Source organism: Podarcis cretensis, assembly GCF_951804945.1.
Source record: "Podarcis cretensis genome assembly, chromosome: 8".
In the NCBI taxonomy this organism is placed as follows: Eukaryota; Metazoa; Chordata; class Lepidosauria; order Squamata; family Lacertidae; genus Podarcis; species Podarcis cretensis.
In genome coordinates, this window is record NC_137177.1 from 19,440,647 (window position 1) to 19,463,910 (window position 23,264).

The window sequence follows — 23,264 nt, forward strand, 5'->3', positions numbered from 1 at the left end:
TGTTTCGAAGGTTACCGCTGAGGGATGGCCAAACGAGAGGAAATGTATCACACACACAAAAGTGTGTCCAGATTGCATATTCTAATCTAATCTGGGCTGATGCAGGTTTAAATATAATTGTTGTAATTCAGGCAGACATTTTTTAAAATTATTTACTGCATTTATGTGCCACCTTTTGCACCAAGGAGTTCAAGATAGCATAACATGGTCCTCCCCTTCCTCACAACAACCCTGTGAGGTAGGTTAGGCTAAGAGGCAGTGAATGGCCCAAAGTCGCCCAGTGAGCTTCATGGCTGAGTCAGGCTTTGAACCCTGGTCTCTCAGGTCATAATAACCCACACTTTAACTGCTACACCACACTGGCTCTCAAGGTTTCTGCTAGAGTTTCAGTTAGAGTTATTTCCATTACCTGTTGGTGCTTTTAACTGAGCTAGAATTCCCATCACCTGTGACCAATGACCAAGGTGGCTGGGGCAGATAGGAGTCAGGCTCCAACAGCATCTGGAAGTTAGAAACGTAGGACACTTCCTTAGAGTTAGCCCATTGCTCTATCCAGCTCCGCAGCAGTTGTGCTGACTGGCAGTAGATCTCCAGGATTTTAAAGATGTCTTTTCCCAGTCCCACCTGGCAATGCTGGGGATTGAACTCAGGGCCTTCTGAATGCAAAGCAGATGCTCTGCCACAGAGCTACAGCCTTTCCCCAAATGTGATGCATTTCAAACTACTGGCAACCCTGTTGGTTAATAAAATCTCCCAGTATACAGAAAGGTGGGATATAAACTTAATAATAAAACAATCTATCATTAAATAAATAATTAAATTAGAGGCAGGGACTGAGCATTCCTGAATATAAAATGATGCAATTCTGATTCACTGGGAAAGCTTTTTCTTTCTTTTTTTTAAAGGTCCGGGGCCTGACATTAAAACTACAATGGTACCTCAGGTTAAGTACTTAATTTGTTCTGGAGGTCTGTTCTTAACCTGAAACTGTTCTTAACCTGAAGCACCACTTTAGCTAATGGGGCCTCCTGCTGCCGCTGTGCCGCCAGAGCACGATTTCTGTTCTCATCCTGAAGCAAAGTTCTTAACCTGAGGTACTATTTCTGGGTTAGCAGAGTCTGTAACCTGAAGCGTATGTAACCTGAAGCGTATGTAACCCGAGGTACCACTGTATCCTCGAAGAACAAATACCTTCTTTGCTCCTAAAATTTGTGCAGAACAAACTTACAGGCTTCACTAATTTGTGATAGTGGAAGCAGTAGGACATGCTTGGAGAAGGACAAGAATTAAGGGCACTGCAAGCATCTCCCCGTTATCATTTGTGAAATGTTGGCAGGTATGTGATCTCAAGCACAACAGGCCTCTGCTTACCAACAGGGTAGGAAAATGCAGTTTAATTAGGTTGTTAATCCTCTAATCTGCTCCATGAGCCCAACTGGAGGCAATTTTGGTCAATGGGGATGTAGCAAGAGATTTGCTGTTGTGATCGTGGATCAGGAGCACGTTCAGCTCCTAAATCAGCTGCTCCACTTTCGTGATTTTATCTCTCTGCTAAAGGACCTCATCATCATCCTCCTGCTGACGTGATCTCGTAAGTGGATGAGGCACCGCCCTCCTCCTCCTCCCGCTCCTAGGCAGCGGCACCCAATGATACAGGATGACCTTGAACAGAACAGAAAGGGTTGGCTTGGGTGCAGTGAGAGGAGATGCCTCCAGGTGGCGCTATGGATGAAGAGTTTCGGGATCCACATTTGGGCGATATGATTCCATCACAAATATTAGACTGTATACTAAATCATACTGAGGAGCCCATGTTTTCCAACTGCAAAGAGGGCACCTGGGCAGGGATTTCAACCTTGATCGCCAGTTTTCACCAGGAGCTCAGGAGCCTGGAAGACCACAAACCCTGTCCGGGGAAAAGATACAGTGCTGGGATTTCTTCCAGCCTACTGTTTGCATTTGTTCTGCAAATTCAAGAATGGATCACATGAAAACACAGGCATTCACCTGCACATTAAGAGATCTTGCATTATGGCAAAGAGGAGGAGGAGTTGCAACAGGTCTGTGGGTTTCTCTAGAAAAGAAAAGAGGGAAGCATGTTCCTTGCAAGGACGTTGTTGCCTATGGCTTAATCCAAACACATTTGCATGAAATGCATGCAAGAGCGGGGATTGTGCAGTTGGGGAGACCTGGCTTTGCAGGCATTCTGGACAGGTCTCTGGCTCCATCCTCCAGCAATTCCCTCAATCACAACAAGGTAGCCATAGAATCCTGCCTTTGATCTGTCACAGCAGTTTTCAGCCACAATTGACTGAGCAAGAGCAAACAACTCAAAAGGGAACATCAGATCTGTGAGCATTCCACACAAGTTCAAATGAATCGTGAAGCCTAATGAGAAGCGCTCAAGCAGGATAAGATCAGAACAAGATGATACAAGCACCATCTTCTGCCCTTGGTTGATCAACGCAGCATATAGGTTTGCCCCTCTGACCACAGTGAAAACTAGAAGCCACTGGACCGGGATATAAAAGTATATTCCTTCGGTTGTGGCAAATCTTTGACTCCCTACTTGAAGAATATCAAGGAGAAACGGAAGTCTCCTACTTGGTTCACAGCTAGTTATCCTTTGTGTAAGCTGAAAGGTGCCCAACAAAATCACAAAAATGAAGATAATAAAAGCAAACAAGCATCAGACAAAATAGTGAAAACAAGGCAGCAACTAGAAATCATACAACAGGTATGCTTCCCAAGCTGGGTAGGAGTGGGGGTCAGATATCATACAAACAGCCAAATACTTTTAAAAGCCAACGAGAATAGGACAGATTTTGTCTCCCATCTGGATAGGGACATAGGCAGTGACCTTACATTTAAATCAGACTACTGGTCCATCTGCCTTAGTGTTATCTGTTATCAGCCTCCCACAACCTGTAGGGAACCTCCAGCCCAGGGACTTTGCCCTCACGGGACTTGCTTTACGCTCTGCCCCAAGTGTTTTTGCCTAGCTGGAAGGTGTCCTTGAATTCTGGCAATGCCTCTTGCTCCCCTGGGCGGAGGGTAGTGTGTGTTCATGTAGAAACAAGCCCACAGTACAAAGTAAAATCTACAGCTGCTGCTTTGCCCATTGCTGCCTCTGGCCCCACTCACCGTTAGATTGTGTCCCTCAGAAGGTTGCTGAGAAGAGTATGACGCCCTCAGGCTGGAAGGCAGATACCTATTCCTGTTGTAGTGCAAAATATCTGGAGGGCAATATCTCCCGTCAGCTTTGGGAGGAAGCATCACCTGAGAATAAGAAATGCTGATGACAGGGGGTGCCCAAACTTTTTTCAAAGAGGGCCAGATTTGATGAAGTGGAGATAAACTGCCACAGGGGCCAGATTAGACATGCCTGACATACATCAAGGGGAGGCCATGGCCCTCAGGCCCTAAGCTCTAAGTGCTTCTCCCTAAAAGGTAAAAGTAAAGGGACCCCTGACCATTAGGTCCAGTCGTGGCCGACTCTGGAGTTGCGGCGCTCATCTCGCTTTATTGGCCGAGGGAGCCGGCGTACAACTTCCGGGTCATGTAACCAGTATGACTAAGCCGCTTCTGGCGAACCAGAGCAGCGCACGGAAATGCCGTTTACCTTCCCGCCAGAGCGGTATCTATTTATCTACTTGCACTTCATGCTTTCGAACTGTTAGGTTGGCAGGAGCAGGGACTGCAGAACAGGAGCACACCCCGTCACGGGGATTCGAACCGCCAACCTTCTGATTGGCAAGTCCTAGGCTCTGTGGTTTAACCCACAGCGCCACCCGCGTCTTCTCCCTGCTATCACTTTATTCCATTCTGGTCTTATTTTTACTGCAGGGATAGGGAACTTGTGGCCTTGCTGCTGATGTTGGACTTCAGCTGCCATCAGCCCCAGCCAGCATGACCTTTGGTCAGGGATTATGGGTGCTGTAGTCCAACAACATATGGAGGGCCATCCATGCAAAATCTTCCAGGAGCACAAGAGCATCAACCCCCCCCAAAAGCCCAGACGTGATCTTATCCTTCTTACCCTTACCACCAATTTTGGTTTGGATGCTGAAACTCAAATGCAAGCGAGTTCACACAAGATGTACAATAGAGAAAACTGTCTGCTCTCACTTTCGCATTGGACTGTGCAAGCTGCACAATGTGTTAATAAGGCTACAGTTTTCAGAGAATTCCATCCCATGCTGGAGGCAGGAAATATTTGCCAGAACTGCCAGCTCACAAAGACAGAGCTGTAACAGTGGGCTGCGTTGAGGCATTTGACTTGGGAATGAGCTGCTTGCCAAGCCTAAAACTGAGAGCCTCTGTCATTGACATGACTTTGCATTTGGAGGCAAGCTCTCCGCAGACACTGGATAGCTCTGTTCAGAAAACTGACTTGCAGCAGGCAGGACAATTTCATCTGAAACCAGACAAGGTTGTTTAGGACGCCAATGCTTGCATAGCTAGTTAGCAACCTTTAAAAGGTTACAAAACTAGAACTAGATGTATGTCCATTCATATACACAATAAGTGCAGCATGAGTCTTTGCCTGCCATGCAGAAAATACCTGAAGGCAGCTGCTCAACATATTTGAAAGTGTTCCTCTAGTCCAGGTGTCAGGTATCTTTTTCAGCATTCCTTTGTGGGAAACCTTCCATGGGTCACATACAAGACTTTCCCCTTTGTACCACAGGCTACATTACAGTTCTGCAAAAGCCAGGCTGCACCCCTCACTAGCTCACATACACATCCCTAACTCTCCATCCAGGCAGGCAAGAAGCTTCATCACAGCTCAAGAACTCATCTCAGCAAGGCAAAAATACTTGGGAAATGCAAAGTAGAACCAGTGAGGGGTGGGGCTTGGGGAGAGTCTCATGGGCGATGTAAGGAACTTGGAGGAGAGAAGCTCCCTACCTGCTTGCTCTCAACACTGGGTGGAATCCAAGGGTTGTTCCCACTAACACAAAATCCCAGTCCTCTTGAGGAACTTTTCAGAAGGCTACAATGGGCAATATGGATTAGCAGAGGGTCAGGGTCCTCCCTTGCGGAAGAGGAAGCACTTTTTGCTAGAGTGAAACGCAGCCCTGAATACAACAGTGACCAGCCAGCTGCCTTTGGAAGATTATAAGCTCTGCACTTGCCTGTTTCCCTGCTTTGTGGCTAGCCAGAGTGCCCTCTGGATGTTGTTGGGCTAGAGTCCAACATCAGGAGGATCATATTGCTGGCTATTCCTGTTCCACAGCTCTGCATCCTGTGGACGTTCATGCATCTGTTGCCTGGTCAGAAGCACCCAAATCTCATGACATCTGTTGCAGGCAATCTATGCACCCAGGACATGCTGAAATTGTCCCCGAGTGAGCTTTTCTGAAATGGCAACTGTCCCTAGTCACTCTTCCCTTTTTTTGCTGCTGCCATGTTATATTGGGAATCCATCTTGGCTCTTTAGATGTTGGGGGAAGACAACTGAATGCTATCGGTAGGCCCCACACCAAAGACTTCTCCCCGCCCCCCTGCAGAAACAATGGCAGCAGTTTTTACAATATGGAATAATGGAATCCCCCTTATGTAGAGCCAGGGAGTGATTACCTCCATAAGCCATGCAGCCTTCCAAATAAACTTGGCATACTTTGAAATCTGGTGCAGCTATGAGCTAGGTTCAAATTCTAGCTCTCTAGGGCTAGCCTGGGTGCACTCTTTTGGTCTAGCTGCTCTCCTGCAATATCTACATTGTGGGGTTATAAGGATTGATGGGTGTATTGCAAAATGGTATGAACTATCAAAAGTGTTATAGCATTCTGAAAGGCTTGTGATTCTTATGCTAGGAAAAGATCGTAAGTTATGGCTACAGAGGTTTATACAACAGCCCAAGTTAGGAGTTTGACAGCCTCCTTGTGAGCTGGACTTTCTACCAGACAGATACTCTGAACAGCAGTACCTTTTACATTCTCATGGTGGTAGTGAAAAAAGTTAAAAAGCTTGTGCTTGCATGCAGAAAGGTCCCACGATCAGTTTGTAGCATCACCAGAGAGCCACTGCCACTAAACAGAATGCACCAGGCTACAACAGAGGCAGGCAGCAGGTAGACCTGGCTCTGCTTAAAAGATTGCTGGATGATTTGCAGATCAGCTCCTGTTCAACCACAGTAATGGAACATTTTTTCCCCTCCCAATTGGTAGCAATTCAGATGAGTGTGTGTGCATATATAATCTCACAGCTCTTTCCAGCAGTCACTGGTTCCACTGCCACCATCATTTGCACTTGGGCTGTCCTCCAACCATCCAGCCACTATTTTGCACTTGGCTCTGATTGGTGGACCTCAGGATTTGAATAGAGATCAAGTAGATCCCACAAGCTTTAAGTCTGCCCATGTTTGAGCTTGAGGGACTAATATAAAAGCTCGATATAAAGGGCAGCTTCCTGTCTTCCCTAGGTTTCTCAGCAAACTATAGCTGAGGAGACAGATCTTACACAAGTCTTGCACATAGATTAATGGCAACCAGGATTCTGATCTTCACAAAAAATGAGCATTTTAATCAGAATGCTCCTTCGATAGAGACATTTAGGAATGCTCAAAAGGTGTCCAGTTGATACACAGGTGTGGCCAAAATGCGCATTTTAGCAGACCCACAGGGAGCTAAAATAAAAGCCCATGAAAACATTTCCAGGTTCACATAACTTCAGTGGTTTTATTTCAATGCTTACAAGATCTCAAGGACACTACAGCCACACAAACCAATGTGTAACCCCAAAAGCTAGACTCTTTCTCCAGGGGGAAATTCGGTGCATTTGTCTTCACTACGTTTTTAAAGCTCATACAAGCTGCTGTGGAAAGCAGGATTCACACTCACATGTACACACATACACACAAAGCTTTACACAGTGACAAAAGGTGCAGTGTTCAGGGTTCTGTGGTCGAAGCGAAGAACTGGCCAGGAGATCAAACCTATTGACTAAAGGGGTGAGAGGCCACTCTGTTGGATAGCCTGGAATGCAGAGTGTGGGCAGTGCTCATTCGTGCTCCTTGCTGTACATGTGCTTCAGGAGATCTACTACACGGCAGCTGTAGCCATATTCGTTATCATACCTACAGAACGGAAAGAAAACTGCATCTAAGTAATGCTCATAGCCCAAATGACTCAATCACACAAATCCACAGTTCCCAGGTGCCTCTGACAGTGAGCCAGGAGAAGATAATCAGTACCCCAGTTTTCAATTATAGAAGCACCTACTAGGGCTGGGCAATATAGTGTCCCAAACCGGTTTGAAGCCCATATTGTGGTACTAGTTTCATAGTTTTTGATCTGGTAATATATCATGAATCATGATATGTGGGTGGGTGGGTTTGCTTTGCAAAAATCACATTGTGGGCAAAACGTCAGCCTCTACATAGCTCTATTCTTATTTCAGACATTGTGGCATATCAGTATATTCTGATGTTGAAAACCAGCCCTAATGCCTACAACATATACAACTCCCTCTCTCATGTAGACACAATAGAACTCTGGTTATACAAATATTGAGCCTAGTTGGTAAGTTGTTCACAGCAGAGGACAAAACCAAAATGTTCCAATTGCTTCAAGTCATCCCTGCTTGGTCAAAATCGGGTGTTCCTTGCTAGCTTTCGAAGGAAGCAGCATTGCTACCTGAGCAAGGCCAAGTCAGGGTAGCAAATTCTCCTTCTGAGAAGGTATTATCAGGCAATGCAACAACTATGCTCCAGTGTGGAAAAACGCCTGCTCATTCTTACCAGGAGATGAGCTTCACAAAGTTATCATTGAGGGCAATCCCTGCTCCAGCATCAAAGATAGAGGAACGATTATCACCAATGAAATCAGTAGAAACAACCTGCAAAAGAAGTGTGAGAATTAAATTATATGCAAAAGAAAAACAAAAAAGACTGGTTCATCACAGATGTCAACGTGGTACCCTGGGATTCCAGCATTGTGAGATGCTGGTAAGATGCTCCAGCAGGTAAAGACTGTTTGCCAAGTCCCTCAAGTTATGCTTTACTTATACTTTACTAGTGAATGAATGGCAGCGACATTTGGCTAAGTGATTAAAAGTTTGGATGTTGTATTCCACAGTCAAAAATATACTACAGCTTTAAATGCCACACCTGGTATAGAATAAAACAGCTTTTTGCTAAAAACAAACTTAGAATGTAACCGCATCCCCCAGCAGCATAAATCAAAGCAGGAATTATTAGTTCTGATGAACTGTATTGCCTCTAAGTGGCTTAATGGTGTGCCTTGGGATTTCTCTCCCTACAGAGCTTGTTCAACTGAGAAAACTATCCATACTCACCTCATCTTCTGTATACCCCAGGATTCCTGCCATTGGCCCTTTAGCTGCCTTCTTGACAGCTTCTTTGATCTGAGCATAGGAGGCTGGCTTGGAAAGGCGGCAGGTCAGGTCAACAACTGAGACATCACATACTGGCACACGGAACGCCATGCCAGTGAGCTTCCTGTTAAAAGAGGAGGTTAGTTATTAACGGGGGGCGGGGATTATTCTGGAGGATTACTATAAATAGGAGCCAAAATTATATACACTTTAGGAGAGTGTGTCTGCACATTAAATTCTTAGCACCACCTGGACTCTATGCACTTCTTTTGCGAAACATGGCAGAGGGCCTTCTCGGAAGGCGCCCGCCCTGTGGAACGCCTTCCCATCAGATCTTAAGGAAATAAGCAACTATCTGACTTCTGGAAGACATCTGAAAGCAGCTCTGTTTAGGGAAGTTTTTAATGTTTGATCTTTTATCATGTTTTTAATATTCTGTTGGGAGCTGCCCAAAGTGGCTGGGGAAACCCAGCCAGATAGGCAGGGTATAAATAATAATTAAAAATTTTTATTATTATCATTGTAAGTCGAAATGTTGAGAGACCTCAAGCAACTACCCTAAGATAGTAACGCTGGTCAATGCCATGTTTCTCTCTTCTGCATGAGCACAATTAACATACCTTGCCAATACTGCTTAACCTGTTTTGTAGTCAACGAACAGCTACAATAACTACAAAGACACAGGAACTAGTTTCTACAGAGGCCTCTGAGAATAAGATATATTCCATACCCATTAAGCTCTGGAATGACCTTGCCCACAGCTTTTGCAGCACCAGTAGAAGCTGGAATGATATTTTGGTGGGCACCCCTGCCATCACGCCAAGCCTTGGATGAGGGACCATCCACAGTCTTCTGAGTGGCAGTATAAGCATGAACTGTGGTCTGCAAACAGAAGAAGCCACTTAAGGAGACATGCAAGACATTTTAGAGTAGATTCTGGTCTAACAAGCAATATCTGAGGTTTTCTTGGAAACCTAAACTTTTGCTTTACCTATAAAAACATGGGATTGACTCACACAGGATGCACATTTGTTAACGTTATGGGAGAGCAACTCTAATCTTGACTGGTGACAGGATTCAGAGACCTAAAAACTAAGCTGCATGCTTGTAGTAAAAATGCCCTTTTTGCCTCTCAGCAGGCAGTTTGTGAAAGCAAAAGTGATTCACAAGAGTGCCAACACTTCTATAAGCCACAAAGAATCAATACATGATCACACAACAGCTGCAGACAGGATTCAACTTCCCAATCATTTTATCTGGAAGCCTGGCCTCTAAGGACTGGATGGCACTGTTAGAATATTGTTTTGAATCCTCAAACAGCCACCAATTTAGATAAATGCTTTTTTATAGTCTGTAACTGAAAGCTATAGGAGTTGTGAACTGCGTAGGAAGTTCAGTTTCTTCTAGAGCACACTATCTATAGGAAGACACCAGGGTGATAAAAGGTTTTGTCAGAAGTCCTGCTCTTGAATGCAAGCTCCATTCTCAAAGGCAATCCTGTGTTGGTCTTACCATAAGGCCCTCCAAAATGCCAAAGTTGTCGTTAATGACCTTGGCCAAAGGTGCCAGGCAGTTGGTGGTGCAGGAAGCATTGCTGAAAAGCAAGAGGGATACATTAAGCTGACCTGACAACCGGCCAAGGGAAAAAGCACAACCTTTTTGTCTGTAACACACCCAGGAGCCTGCATTGCAAGCAAAAACCAGTGGGTTGTCTCCAAAGCTAGGTAAAGTTCATGCCCCAAAGCTTTGATTGTAGTGTCCCATTTTCTAGGCTTTTCTCTTAATCTGGGCATCTTGAACAAGTTTGTGTAAATCATCAGCTTTCCAGGTAGGCTAGAAGCTCCCGCAACCATCAAGGGATATGCTATGAATTACTACACCTCCCCCATTAGCACCTTGCTTTGCAACACAAGCTCAGCTATTCTGCAGAAAAAGAGAGAAAGCAAGGCCTTCTTGTCACCACCCTGCCAACCCAAACTCCTCTACCCCCAGGGAGGACCTGAGCCCCCTTCCTAAATTATTGTTCTTTCGCTGGAAAGCATCCACAGAAACCCATCCCTAGGGTGGCCATGCAGCAAACTACTTCTCAGAAGACGAAACGCTGGGGTGGAGAGGAGCCTTACCTCACAATCTTCATGCTGGAGGGATCGTACTTCTCATGGTTGACTCCCATAACAAACATTGGCGCATCAGGAGACGGCGCACTCACCACTACTCGCTTGGCTCCACCATGGAGATGAGCCTGTGGAAAGCGGCAGGGGTTTTTTTTGGTCAGTCACTGAAGATCAAACTCAGGCCATGCAGAAAGCATTGTAAGTAGGATGGAAACACAGCACACAAAGGGGAGCGTGTTCCAGCACAGAGATCTGCCCCTGTGCATTTAGAAACCAAGCATCCATGGAGGGAGTCCAGCGTAGAGTCACGGAAAGGCCCAAGAATTGCTACCCTTTTCCAAGCAAGCTACACAGGTACTTACCGAAGCTTTCTCAACGGAGAGGAAGACTCCAGTGGATTCTACTACATACAAAGCTCCTGCCTCGCCCCATGGGATTTCATTTGGTTTCATGCTGCAAAATACAAGATTGCAAGGCCTTTTTGTTAGTAGCTGTTTTAGTATGTGGAGGTGCGAAGGAATCTCTCACAAAAGTATTAGCTGCCAGAGGACACAGGCAGGTTAGCAGTCATGTACCTGCGGAACTGGGCTGCTGATTAACCATCTTTAAAACTATTCATCAAGAGCTTAGTAAAATTGAGGTATGAATAAACTGATACTCTCTGCACTGACGAAATGGTTTTAGAGTCTATATATAACTGTAAAGTGTAACGAATATTAAAATATTCCAGTGAGGACTAAATGGTAGAGTGTTGCTTTTTACAATCCCTGGTACAATCAACCGGCTAATGGCAAAGTCAGTCCCAGACAGGTTCACATCTATGTACGTAGGAGGACCCAAGGGGGGGGGGAACCAAAACAGGATATCCGTAACATTTTATCCTGGCCTTCTCCAAAGAGGTCAGGGCATTGTATGTGGTTTTCCACCCCCAAGTTTTTCTAACAACCCCGTGAGGTGGGTTAGGTTTCAAAAATAGTGACTAGTTCAGTATCATGTGGCCACAAGGTTGATTTGAATCTGGTTTTCTCCAGTCCATCTGTTACAGCACACTGGCTCTCTGCATTCAACTCTATCACAGCCTGCTGTAGGATGATATGCATTTTATCAACGTGCCAGTGAGAAAGAGATGTAGTCTTCTGCGAGAATATGGATGGTGCACTGGTGCACGCACAATCCTTTAAAATGCATCTGTCACATGTTTGGTGCAGTCTTTGGGCCAGTCATCAGTTACACAAACCTCGGAGAAAAATCTCAGAAGCCTGCTGCAGATTATTGCCAAGAGTGGGTACGCCTCTAGTCAAGACCCTGACTTTTATTCCCACTTACCTCTGGAATACAGAGATTTTTGAGCCATTCACTACCAGCTTGCCATCCTCAGCCTTCACTTCTCCCTTGAAGCGCCCATGTGTAGAATCATACTTGAACATGTAGACCTAAAGGAGGAAAAGAAGCGTCAACCGCAACCATATTGTGCCAGACAGAGGGCACTGGATTTATTTACTTATTTTTGCTTTCTTGGCTAGAAATAAAAGCTTCTGCAGAAAGCATGAGGATGGTACAGATCACCCCAACCCAATACCCCGTATGGTATCCATATGTTAATATCATGCTTGAACAGGGCCTTACATAAAGTGCAGAAATCTGTACATTTCCAATTTTCTGATTGCAGTTTCACACACTTCACCTCTATGTGCACTGAGATTTACTTCTGTAAACTAACATGCAAATGGGGTATAAATGTGTCTGTGTACATTTCACTTGAGATGGTGCCAGGATGCCAAGGACCAACCAGCATAATCTTGACCATTCACTACCACCACCACTCCCTAAAACCTTCCTTTTCAGTCTACCAAGGAAACAGACTAAGGGCCACTGTACATTTGGAGTTCAGTCGGACACCATTAAGCCATTACCATGTATTTGACGTCAATGAAAGGATCATTGATAGCCACAACTTTGACCCCCTTCTCCACACAGGCTCGGAGGACCAAGCGCCCGATACGCCCGAATCTGCAAAAAGACAAAAGCCAATCCATTAGAGTTGCAAATGCCCTCAGCCCTTTCTACATAACTAAAGCAAGCAGAATATGTTACTAAAATAGGCCTTCTTATAGGCAGCAATTAAAGCTTCCACAACATTAAAAAGCCTTTTTCCACGGAGACCCATAGTTGACATCAGGACGCAGAGCATGAGCAATTAAGCTCAAAACCTTGCTAGAAGCCCATTGGTTTAGGAGTAGCCAACCTGGTTCCTTCCAGATATTGTGTTTTGCAACTCCCATCATCCCCGATTACTGGCAATAATCGGCTGAAGAGAGTTGTACTCCACAACATCAAGAGGGCACCATGTTGGCTATCGCTGAAATGAGCATTCGGAGACAAGATATTCCTGCTCTGCATTTTGCTTTCTTCAACAAGAAGCCACCTTTTGGTTAACCAATCTAGAAACTGTGTTCCAGAGGGTTGCTTGGAACCTTATCAGAAAGCTCTCCAATGACAATGATCAGTAAAGATGATCAGAAGTTTGCTGCAAAATGTTGCTCATCAAAAGCTCTATTTCTCTGCAAGATTCGGAAGAGGAGAACATTGGGTTTGTTGTAGCATGCATGCATGCTCTATACATTGAGTGACTGTGAGGCTCAAAAGACCTGTGAAACGTGAGTCAAGCATGTTGCCTGGAACAGGGGTCGTCAGAAGGTAGATCTGGATCTACTGGCAGATTACTGGAAGATTTACAATGGAGTGGTGAGAATTCCAGATGCCCCCATTGTTTCACTACAACAATGAACACCCACACAAATTAAGCTGTTAAGAAACCCTAATCTGTAGTAACTCAAATACAGACTAGTAGTTTTATGTGCTAGTCCATCCTAGAGTTTTGCTCATGGGGCACGACAGGGAGTTGGCTCTGCTTTAAAGCCACCATTTTGCACATGGTTCTGCACAGTGAACCTCATCATTGTAGTGGGTCCAACAAGTCTGATGTTTGATCACACTTGTCCAAGAGCAGGCCCAAAAATCCTCTGCAACATGCAAGGGTTCTGTGGTGGACATATACGAAGCTCCTCAAGCAGAAAACTAGTGTAGAAAAAAGATTCCTTAAAAACACAAAGTTTGGAAATCATAATTATGATCCAATCCTTCTAACTCCCTGAAAATGGTATTCAGAGACCTATCACCTTTAATATTGGAGGTAATGCACTGCACCACTGTGACTAATAGCCACTGATAGCTTTCTATCCCATGAATTAAGTCTAAACCCCATTGAAATTGGTGGCCATTATTACATTTTTGTGGCAGCAAGGTTCATAATTTATAACTATGCATTGACACCTATTGTACTGTGTGAAGGACTTCCTTTGGTCTGTCCTGAATCATCAAACATTCAGGCTCATTAAATGTTTCTGGGTTTGGTTATTATGAGGCAGGGTTTAAAAAAAAAAAAAAAAAAACCTTCTCTCTATCCACTTTCCCCACACCAGGAATAATTTTATAATTTCCATCATGTCCCTCTGCTTACTTGCCTTTTCTCTACACTGAAAAACCACTCCAGATTTTGTAACCTTTCCTCACAGGGGAGTTGTTCCAGCCTATATTATTTTGGTGGCACTTTTCCATCTCTACAATATCCTTTTTGAGGTACACCGTACACAGTACAGTGTTCCAAGTGCAGCCTCATCACAGTTTTATCTTCAATCCCTTTCCTAACTATCCCTGGTAAGGAACTCCTGCCAGTTTCTTCACTGAGCTAGCTGCCCACTGTATTATACTGTGTTACAACAAACAAACCAGCAAGCAAATACTTCTTTTGAAAAATCCTTACCCATTGATCCCAACATGAAATTCAGCCATGCGTTTCGGAGGTGGTGGAGGTGGAGGAGGAGGAGGTGGTGGAGCTTCTGGTTCTGGCTCTGGGGTAGGCGGTTCTGCCTCGGGGGTAGGTGGTTCTGCCTCGGGGGTACGTGCCGGCTCTGGAGAGATTTTTGGAGGAGACCCTTCACTTATCTCGAGCCTGGAAGCATCAGAAAGGAGTAAGCATGCTGGCTTGGACAGAGGCAACTAAAGATCATATTGGCTAAACAGATTTTAATGGGTTTAAGTCATTCTCACTCCCCAGAACTAGAAGTCTACAGTAGGGGATGCCAGTAATAATCAGCCCCCTCCCTAGACTACCATTTCCAAGATTCTTTAAGGGGCCATCACACTCCCACGTGGGTTAACCCAAGGATATTCATTATTCCTGCTCCCCCGCCTCCCAACATTCTTTATTCAACGGTTAGATCATTTATACAAGCCACGAAGATTTAACTTCAGGACTTTTCTAACAAGGATGGACTTCATATTGTCCTATGTATCTCTCTCCTTCCCAGCAACCTTGGTTTACAATGATCTACACTGTGACATGTGACTCAAATCCATTTGCAACAAAAGAAGGAAGAGACCCGCTACTTACTCAAAGAGAATTTCCTGATACCGTACTGGTCTACATACAAACTCTAGGCTTGTGCACATTTCTACTCGTCCTGTGCCGGGGGGTCTGAGTGGTCTTCCACTTGTCCCACACTTTCCAGACATGGGTCTGAGTGGTTTTGCCTTGCCCCACCAGTTTCCCCCAGAAAATTCGCTCTTCAGCAATACAGTGGAACAAATGGCAATCTGCAGAAACCTCAATTGCCAATTGTTTCATTTCACCACTAAAGACTGAGTTTCCCAAGGGGAAAGGCAGTGGGGCAAACGGAGTATGTCACAAGCATTTTGTTCTATGGTAATTTCTGCTCCAGGGTTGAGTTCAGGAATTTGAGCTTCAACTTTGGACCAGAGGCTGACTGTATACAGCAATGCTTTGATGGCTCCTGTGACATCATGAACCCCCTTCACTTTCATTAATTCTACAGTCAGCTTAGCAGTTGCTCATATTGATATTTTTTAAGCCCTACATGTGATGCTTCAAAAAGATAGCCACCCAAAGCACAGGGGGAAGACTCATGGCTAATCAACATTCACACTACTAGTATTCCTTTATTACAAAGATAGGAGAAAGCTTGGCTTACCACGCAGGAAAAATGAGCTCCTATCACTTCCATTATATTTATTCAGACCCTAACTTTGCAGATCCAATCCCTTCACTTGACTGTAAGAACTAATGTGTTGTCTTTCAATGGGTCTAACTCTGGATAAAATGCACAGCTACAACACACATTACAGGAATTATTTCTGGTGAGCAATGCATATTACATGGTTTGCATTGGGCCAGGCAACTTGAGTTTCAAAATGGGATTTACTGTGTAATTAGGAAGCTTGTTTGCTCATTCCAGGGCAAAACAACGAAATTAATGTAAACTTCCGATTTAGTATATAGTCATACCTTGGTTGTCGAACAGAATCCATTCTGGAAGTCCGTTTGATTTACGAAAATGTTCGACAACCAAGGTGCGGCTTCTGATTGGCTGCAGGAGCTTCCTGCACTCAATCGGAAGCCGCGGAAGTTGCCTCAGACGTTTGGCTTCCAAAAAACGTTTGCAAACAGGAACACTCACTTTCGGTTTGCGGCATTTGGGAGCCAAAATGTTTGAGTCGCAAGGCGTTCAAGATCCAATGTATGACTGTACATATCTCTGAGAGACTGTCCACTCCTTAATTTGCCAGTAGCTTTGTTTTGTTCTTGGATTAAACCAAGCATCCCGGAATAAGATCTTAAAATTGCTGCCTGCTAAGCTACTTCTGACAGGCCACATGCCCCAAAGGCTTGGAAATGGCAAACAGCTTCACTAATTGTGTCATGACGCAGCTCCTGTAAGACCACATTACACAGGACAGCCAAGTGGGGAACCCCAGTAAGTAACAATACATACCGTCACAAGGCAAAATAGCCTTGTAGACTGAAAACCTGGAGGGAGGCCAAATATTTTAAGACTGAAGGGAGCCTCCAAGTCAAGGTTAACCAGAACACACAGTTTTCTCCGGAGTGAGATTCACTTTGCTATGCTTCTATGTAAAGTAGATGAATCCATGCCATAGCAAAAGCCAGGATACATGAGAGGATAGTTGTTTTCTGTAGTCTCATCCAAGAGTTGAAGACTCCATCACACAATACACTGAGGCAAGCAAGGATAAATGGCAATTCCAAAACATTCCAGTATTCCTGGCCACACTAAAGATCACTAGGATCACTAACCCAAACAACAACTTTGGGTGCTTCTGAACATGTAAACAAGCCTTCAATATGGAGAACAGTGAAAAGGTTTAATAAAAATTATTTTCATATCCAGATAGAACATGCTTGCTTAACCAAATTTCAGTAAGCACACACTACAAGCTAAAGGAAGTTCCTAAATAACTTACATCTGCTTGGGAGAATCTCACTTGGAGAAAAGTTCTCTTAAATGGGTTTCAATGAGGTTCTGGAGTTTGCCTTACCCACTGTTGAACCTCATTTACAAATGAAGTTTAACAGACCTAGAACAGCGTGGCTTTCAAACCATATATTGTGAACCTGCAGGCTTTACTGTTATTTTTACCACTATATATCTTACCTCTAGTTACATTGGCTTTACCAACTCACGGAGAAGGCTGCCGGTATTTAAACGTTCATCAGAATTCCCTCAAGAAATTTGCTTACCTGAAAACTTTGACACTAACTGATGTGCCGCCACAATCCGGTGGCGGTGAGCAACTGCGATTCATTCTGCTGGCTGACCTATCTACCGTTTCTCTACCTAGAAATACTGAAAGAGGATTTCAGGAGGCTGGTTAACTTCTGCGCGGCTAAGCTTGCTGCACCTATTATCAAAGATTCCTTTGCTCCCCAGCATTTCTGTTTTTTCACCACCCATTCAAAACTGTGTTCTTAATAAGAATCAGGGACCACTGGCCCAAAAGTGGTTATAAGAACAAAGAGCATTTGGGTAGTGCGGAGATAAGAAGGTCTGGCAATTTTTAGAAGTGCACCTCCAAATGTTCTCCAAGTAACTTGCTTTCCTGGAAATGTTATTCTGAAAGACTAGTTCCCACACTGGTAGCAAAAAAAAATGTTATTTAGAGGGATTACCAAAATTCAGATTGAAACAATAGATTTCTGGAGCCATCTTCAGAAGAACCACAGTCCAGTTCTACCCTACTGAGCAGATATTAGGAAAACATTGTCAAACACATCCCTGAAGATGAAGAGTAACAATGGAAAAATGCCTTATTACAGCAGCTCACTGATAGTTCCAAAGATTGTGAAATGGCTCTTTTTGTTATAACTTCAACAATGCAACATATATATTGTTATGTATATACTGCTTGTATGCCAAAATGGCAATAGCAGTACGACACAGAGGTGATTTTATCAGTTGCCTATCAAGGTCTTCTCAGCTTTCAGTCTACTTTTTTGCTGCAGCAGCCTGTGCAGAACCCAAGAATAAGTGGAGAAACTTTTGCCCTGGAGGGCATAGCAGAATGCTAGACAAACAAGGACAGCTATTTGCACAGTGCTCCTGCCCAGACCAGAAAGCAGATGATAGCCAAGGTTATATATGAATCAAGAGAGCACAGCTTCACATTTGAAGACAGTTACATAAGCATGACTATCTACATTTGTGTTCCTGAGCCCCTTCGTTTGCATTCAGCAGGATGACTCTGCAAGTTTGCTTTATGTCCTGTTGGCCCCATTTGTATTGAGTCTAAGCTACAGGTTTATATAACCATGATTATATGGTTTGCTACAAGCAGAACAAGTTGCTTCCCCTGGTCATTTTAACCTAGGCTTCTGCCAACGGCAAGTAGTAAAATACTCATAAAATACAAAAAGGCAGAGAAATGAATAAATGCATTCTCTTACCATCCTGAGGTTCCAGTATTAATTTCTCCCGCTGAGTTATAGTGGCTTTGCAATACAAAACCAGTATCACATTTGTGTATCTCACCACTTCAACCTTGAGCAGGATCACCTTAGTCATATATTATCTCTCATTTGTATAAAGATGGAAACTGGATGACTTTTCAAAACTGCAGATGATGCCAGTAACACGTTAAGGAGGGGGTTTTCCAACCTTCCCTGCTCCAGCCACCATCAATTATTTCTAGTGATACTAGTGATACTAGTGGAGCCATGCTTTGGAAATGGTACCTGTTTTGCCAACCAAGTGCTCCCATACAAGGAGATATTAAAATGAATCAAACCAAGGAATGAAAGAAGCAAAGATCTTAGTCAATTGATCTTTTATTTAGAAATCCTGCATTTTCCCTGATTTTGTTAAAATGTTGCATGCCAAACAATAAATATCTTGGCAACCGCAACTGGAAGAACAGAAGCCATTTTGTTTCAGAACAGCTCAGGTCTGCAACCTCTCAAGCATATTATTTCTAAATTGCTCGGTACAGAAACACCTTTCAATTCCTTGGCAGACAGCCCCATGGAATTTTGCAACCCACTGCAGATTTGCCAACACATTTTCACAACAGTGTACGGTAAAATGGGGAACTTAGCAATAGCAATTTTGCAGCATTGCTGTGAAAACGACATTGGCCAAAGCTTCAATAATTTTACCATCGTTATTTGGTGTTCTTGGATCTTCCAGTTTACGCAGCTTCCATGAATGTAACAGCTTGGAACTGTATGACAGCCACAGAAGTTTGACAAAATGAGTATTAATCAGATATATTTTCTTCTATTGCTTCATTACCATTTTGGCCTTCCATACATGTACCTAGTACATCATGACAGAAGCAACAGTCCGTCACAGGAGTACATTCCCATCCTTCTGCAGGCATCTAAATGCTGCAGTGACGCTCTGTGGCCAACAGCAGAGTCCCAAACCCATCCAAGAGTACATTAAGCAGCAACCACAGCCCAGACACGAGCAGCCTCGGCAGGCGCATACTCACAGCCCCAGAGCATTTTACAACCATCACGTCCTGGCTGCAGATGCTGTGACCTTGAGACTGTATTGGTGCAGCAGAAAAGTCTGCCCACACCCCTACTCCTATGCAGTTAGATGTGCCAAAGCTCATAGATGCCAATGGTCTTAGTCAGACCTTGAGCTACCTGCACAGTTCTAATCATGCTAAACATTTCTCAGTATAAACCTATGGCACCCATTGCAGTGTACCCTTGCTAACAACCGGGATCCATATTTTCAGTTAGAAAATGGGCTCTTATCTCCCTCCTGCATTCCTGGAACAAACAGTTTGCATTTGACCACCATTGACCAGAGACAGGAAGTCTGTTTTATTTAGCCTTTAGTCTAAGGCATGTTTCCCTCCTTATTGTTTGTGGGGAGCCTGAAGCAAGATAACAGTTAGCTGTCTGCTCATATTAGCAACTGAGACTTACAACCTCCTTCACAGAAAGACTATATACTTGATCTGTAGATCACCTCTACCGAAGGTCCATCTATTCTCCTGCTGTAGTCAATAATGCAGGCTTGCAGCATATTCATGGTCTCATTTCCAATGTCTCAATATTTCATTATGATTGCAGTTTTAAGTAGACATTGTGTGCACTTAAATTTTGAGCTACAGCTCCAAGAAAGTAATTTTTTCAAACAGGCTATCAACGTATAAAAAGTGCAGAATTAAAAAAAAATGCTTTATATTCTGCCAACAGATCACTGGATGAATTTATAATGGTGCAGCATATTTGCAGAGTCTCGTTCCTGCAATGAGCACACGGTTCTGCAGCCTAGTTTCTACCAAAAATAAGAGTCAGATTAATTTCCCTTCTAACAATGGCATTATTTGTGAGGAAGTAGCTTTTCAGTTTCTGAAATCCCTGAGGGAGAATCCTGGCCATCTTTCAACTGCTGCTCTTTGGAGCGTGCCTGGCTGCACGCAGACATCACTGCTTCCTAATCTCACCGATGTGATGCGACAGTCACATGAACAGGACGGATCCATACAATTAGCAGTTGATCTGGAAGAAACCAACTCGATCGCTAGGTAACAGGGGTCTTTGCTTCCCTACCTCTGCAAAAATCCCTAGGTATTGAAAACTACCCAGCCAGGGTAAAGGCAACGTATATAAACACCAGCCAGTTCCTTCTCTCACCTGGAACTGATACAGAACAAATCTTTACAACTTCTTATATTTTGATTTATGCAAAATATATACAATAAAAATGATGTGATATTATTCCTCAAAGGGGATGAGCAGTTAAAAAAAAAGATAGAAACCTGGGCTTATTTCTACAGAAGGGAGTAGGTGGGACAGAATCTTTCATTAAATTCCTGTTTTTTTAAAAAAAACAAAACAAAACACAGTAATGGAGATTCTTCTTCCATTGATGAAGAAAAGTAAAAAGGCAGGAACTGCTTATCTAACAGTCCTCAAAATGGAATGGTCCAGGCTTGACTCTTCAGGTTTTTCTGACGCAGTTGCATTTCTAGAGAGATCCATGGTACAGAGGCAGAGCACTACCAGATGAATCTGCATCATCATCTCCTACTCTCAGTTGTTTAGTGCCTTCTCTAGCAGTAGCTGAAGCTTCCCCCCCCCCCCGGCCCCTCACTATGGGGGAAGCTTCCTTGGTATCCAGCATTCGTGTCACTGCAAATATTTTCAAAGCAAGCCCTAAAGCTTCCTTACAGAACTCTTGCCATGCACCCATCAAGGGCAACATTCTCTCTCCAAACTGCTGCATTGTAGCATCAAGCAAACCTGCAATCCCGTAATTTATTCCCCTTTACACCCCAACCTTTCCTCCAAGGAGATCAAAGTGGCACACATGGCTCCCCTTCTCCTCCCACTCTGTCCAAATTTAAGCCCTGAAACCACCTTGTGGGGTAGGTGTGTTTGTGTTTATTATGTTTATATACTACTGTTTCTTCCAAGGAGCTCAAGGTGGTGTGCATGGTCCTCCTTCCCCATTTCATCCTCACAACAACCCTGTGAGCTAGGCTTAGCCTGAGAAGTGGTGACTGGCCCAAGGTCACCCAATACAGTGAACTGAGTGCGGGTTTGAACCTGGTTCCTGCCACTCTCACCGCTACAGCACACTAGCTGAGCTTCCCCTTGCCCCACACCTCCTATCCTCCAAGTCCCCAAACCAGTCCACTACAACAGCACCCTCCACCATCTATTCCCTAAAGCCATTTAGGGACTGTTCCTGTCCACAGGCCTGCCCCCCCCACCACAAGCCACCTGCTATCTGCTTCATAGCACTGTAGAAAGAAGACCATGTTGCTAGGTGGTTGACTCATGCTTCTGAGCTCTCCTAATGCTCTAGCTCTTGAAGGCTACTCCCTGCGACAACCACTCGTACAATCCACTGCTCCCCAAAACATCACCCATTCTCTGAAGACGACACACATCCACTTTGCCCCATGCCTCTCTTGCCCCCTAATGCATCCCTTCTCAAAACTGTACAGAGCCAAGCTCACGGTGGTCTTCTGGGGTCAACCCCCAACACAGCGCAGTCCTCTCAGACATCTTCTCTCCTTCCGCCTCCATTTTAGTTACCCAGCCACAACCTATTTCTTTACTGGGAAGATCCCTAAGCCACCTTTTCAATACCTCAGCCCACTAGTGTGGTTTTCAGGGGTTAGAGTGCCAGATTAGGGACCTAAGAGAGCAGGTGTCCCAGTGGCGGTTCAGCTGCTCACTTTAGGGGGGGGGACTCTCCCCCCCCCCCAGCAACCTACCTCACAGAGTTGTTTGTGAGGCGCCAAAGAAGAACCACGTGCACCTTGAGGAAGAAATAGGAGTGCAAAAAACCCACACACGTAAGTAAAGAAAGAATAAAAGTCATCAGAAGGCAACGAGCAATTTAAAAGCACTGAATACGGAGGATATAAATGCATTAACAGACAAATAGGTATAAAGAGCATCGATTTTTAAATTAAACAATAATCCCCATTCGCCCAGGCTTGCAGCCCCCGCCCACCCAGCTAGCATCCTCTATAGGGCGCCCCTTCCCCCCTCCCAGCAACCTCTATACGACACCCCCCCCACCTTACCCCACCCCACCGTGGTCGCCTAGACAACCCAGACCACCCCCCAGACCCTCTAGGCCCACCCTAAAGCTCCCTCTCCAGCCGCAGCATCCCCCGCCCCGCCCCACTCACAAGTCTATCCAAGCGACAGACCAGATGGCGTCGAACAAGCGAGAGCAACGGCCGGGTTGCAGCTTATATACCCTCCGCTGCCAGGCAACGCCTAAGCTCCCGCCCCCGCCTCCTCCTCCCCCCTCCCCGAACGCGCTCTTGCGGCACCTGCGCGCACGCGCCTGCGCTTGTTCTACTTAGCAAGTCAGCCAGAGGCGGCGCGTGCGCTCGCGCGCCCTCTCGCTCGAAGCCCATTGGTACCCGGCCCCATCCGCGCACAACGGCCGCGGCGCGCGCTTCCCTCCTTCCCGCATGCGTAGTTCTGCCCTCTTGGGCATCTTTCGCGGCTCGGGGGTTTTTTTGCTGCCCAGGTGAGGGGAAGAGAGAGCAGGGAGGTAGGAAGGAAACCAGGGCCGCTGGGCATTCTTTGTTTTCTGTGGCCTCCTCGCCTTGCGCATCTTTGAGGCGCTTTTAAACGTGACGTGTTTCCTTTTTTAAAAGGAAAAGCTACCCTTTACCTGTAGGAATGCAGCAGGTGTGCTCTGTCGCGTGGAAGAAAAATATGTGGGCACCTTGAAGGCTTAGCAACGAATATATTGCATATTATTAAATTTATAACCCCGCCTTTCCAGCCAGAGGAGCGCAAACACGCAAGTGATAAAGGAATTAAAACGTCTAAAAACAATTCCTATGCAGTTCCAAACTTTTTTGTGGGGTGAAGATAAGAAAATCAAAGGGCGTGGTCAATGAAAGATGTTTGGAAAGGGTGGGGTGGAACTGGCTGGC

General features: G+C 44.8%; 1 protein-coding gene across 2 annotated transcripts; it reads right to left on the bottom strand.

Moving 5' to 3' along the window:
- Nucleotides 1-6,655: 6,655 nt before the first annotated feature.
- On the bottom strand, nucleotides 6,656-22,639 carry GAPDHS (glyceraldehyde-3-phosphate dehydrogenase, spermatogenic). 2 transcript variants are annotated; one of them, XM_079989072.1, is made up of 12 exons: nucleotides 22,500-22,639; nucleotides 17,074-17,179; nucleotides 14,278-14,466; nucleotides 12,368-12,464; nucleotides 11,781-11,887; nucleotides 10,817-10,907; nucleotides 10,464-10,582; nucleotides 9,853-9,934; nucleotides 9,071-9,222; nucleotides 8,302-8,464; nucleotides 7,745-7,842; nucleotides 6,656-7,081 (listed from the first exon to the last, which is right to left on the bottom strand). In XM_079989072.1, the coding sequence occupies exons 2-12, from the start codon at nucleotides 17,136-17,138 to the stop codon at nucleotides 7,006-7,008; spliced, it is 1,239 nt and encodes a 412-aa protein (XP_079845198.1). In that variant the 5' UTR covers nucleotides 17,139-17,179; nucleotides 22,500-22,639; the 3' UTR covers nucleotides 6,656-7,005. The 2 variants fall into 2 exon arrangements, with proteins under 2 accessions (XP_079845198.1, XP_079845199.1); XM_079989073.1 differs by lacking the exon at nucleotides 17,074-17,179.
- Between the last annotated feature and the right edge of the window lie 625 nt (nucleotides 22,640-23,264).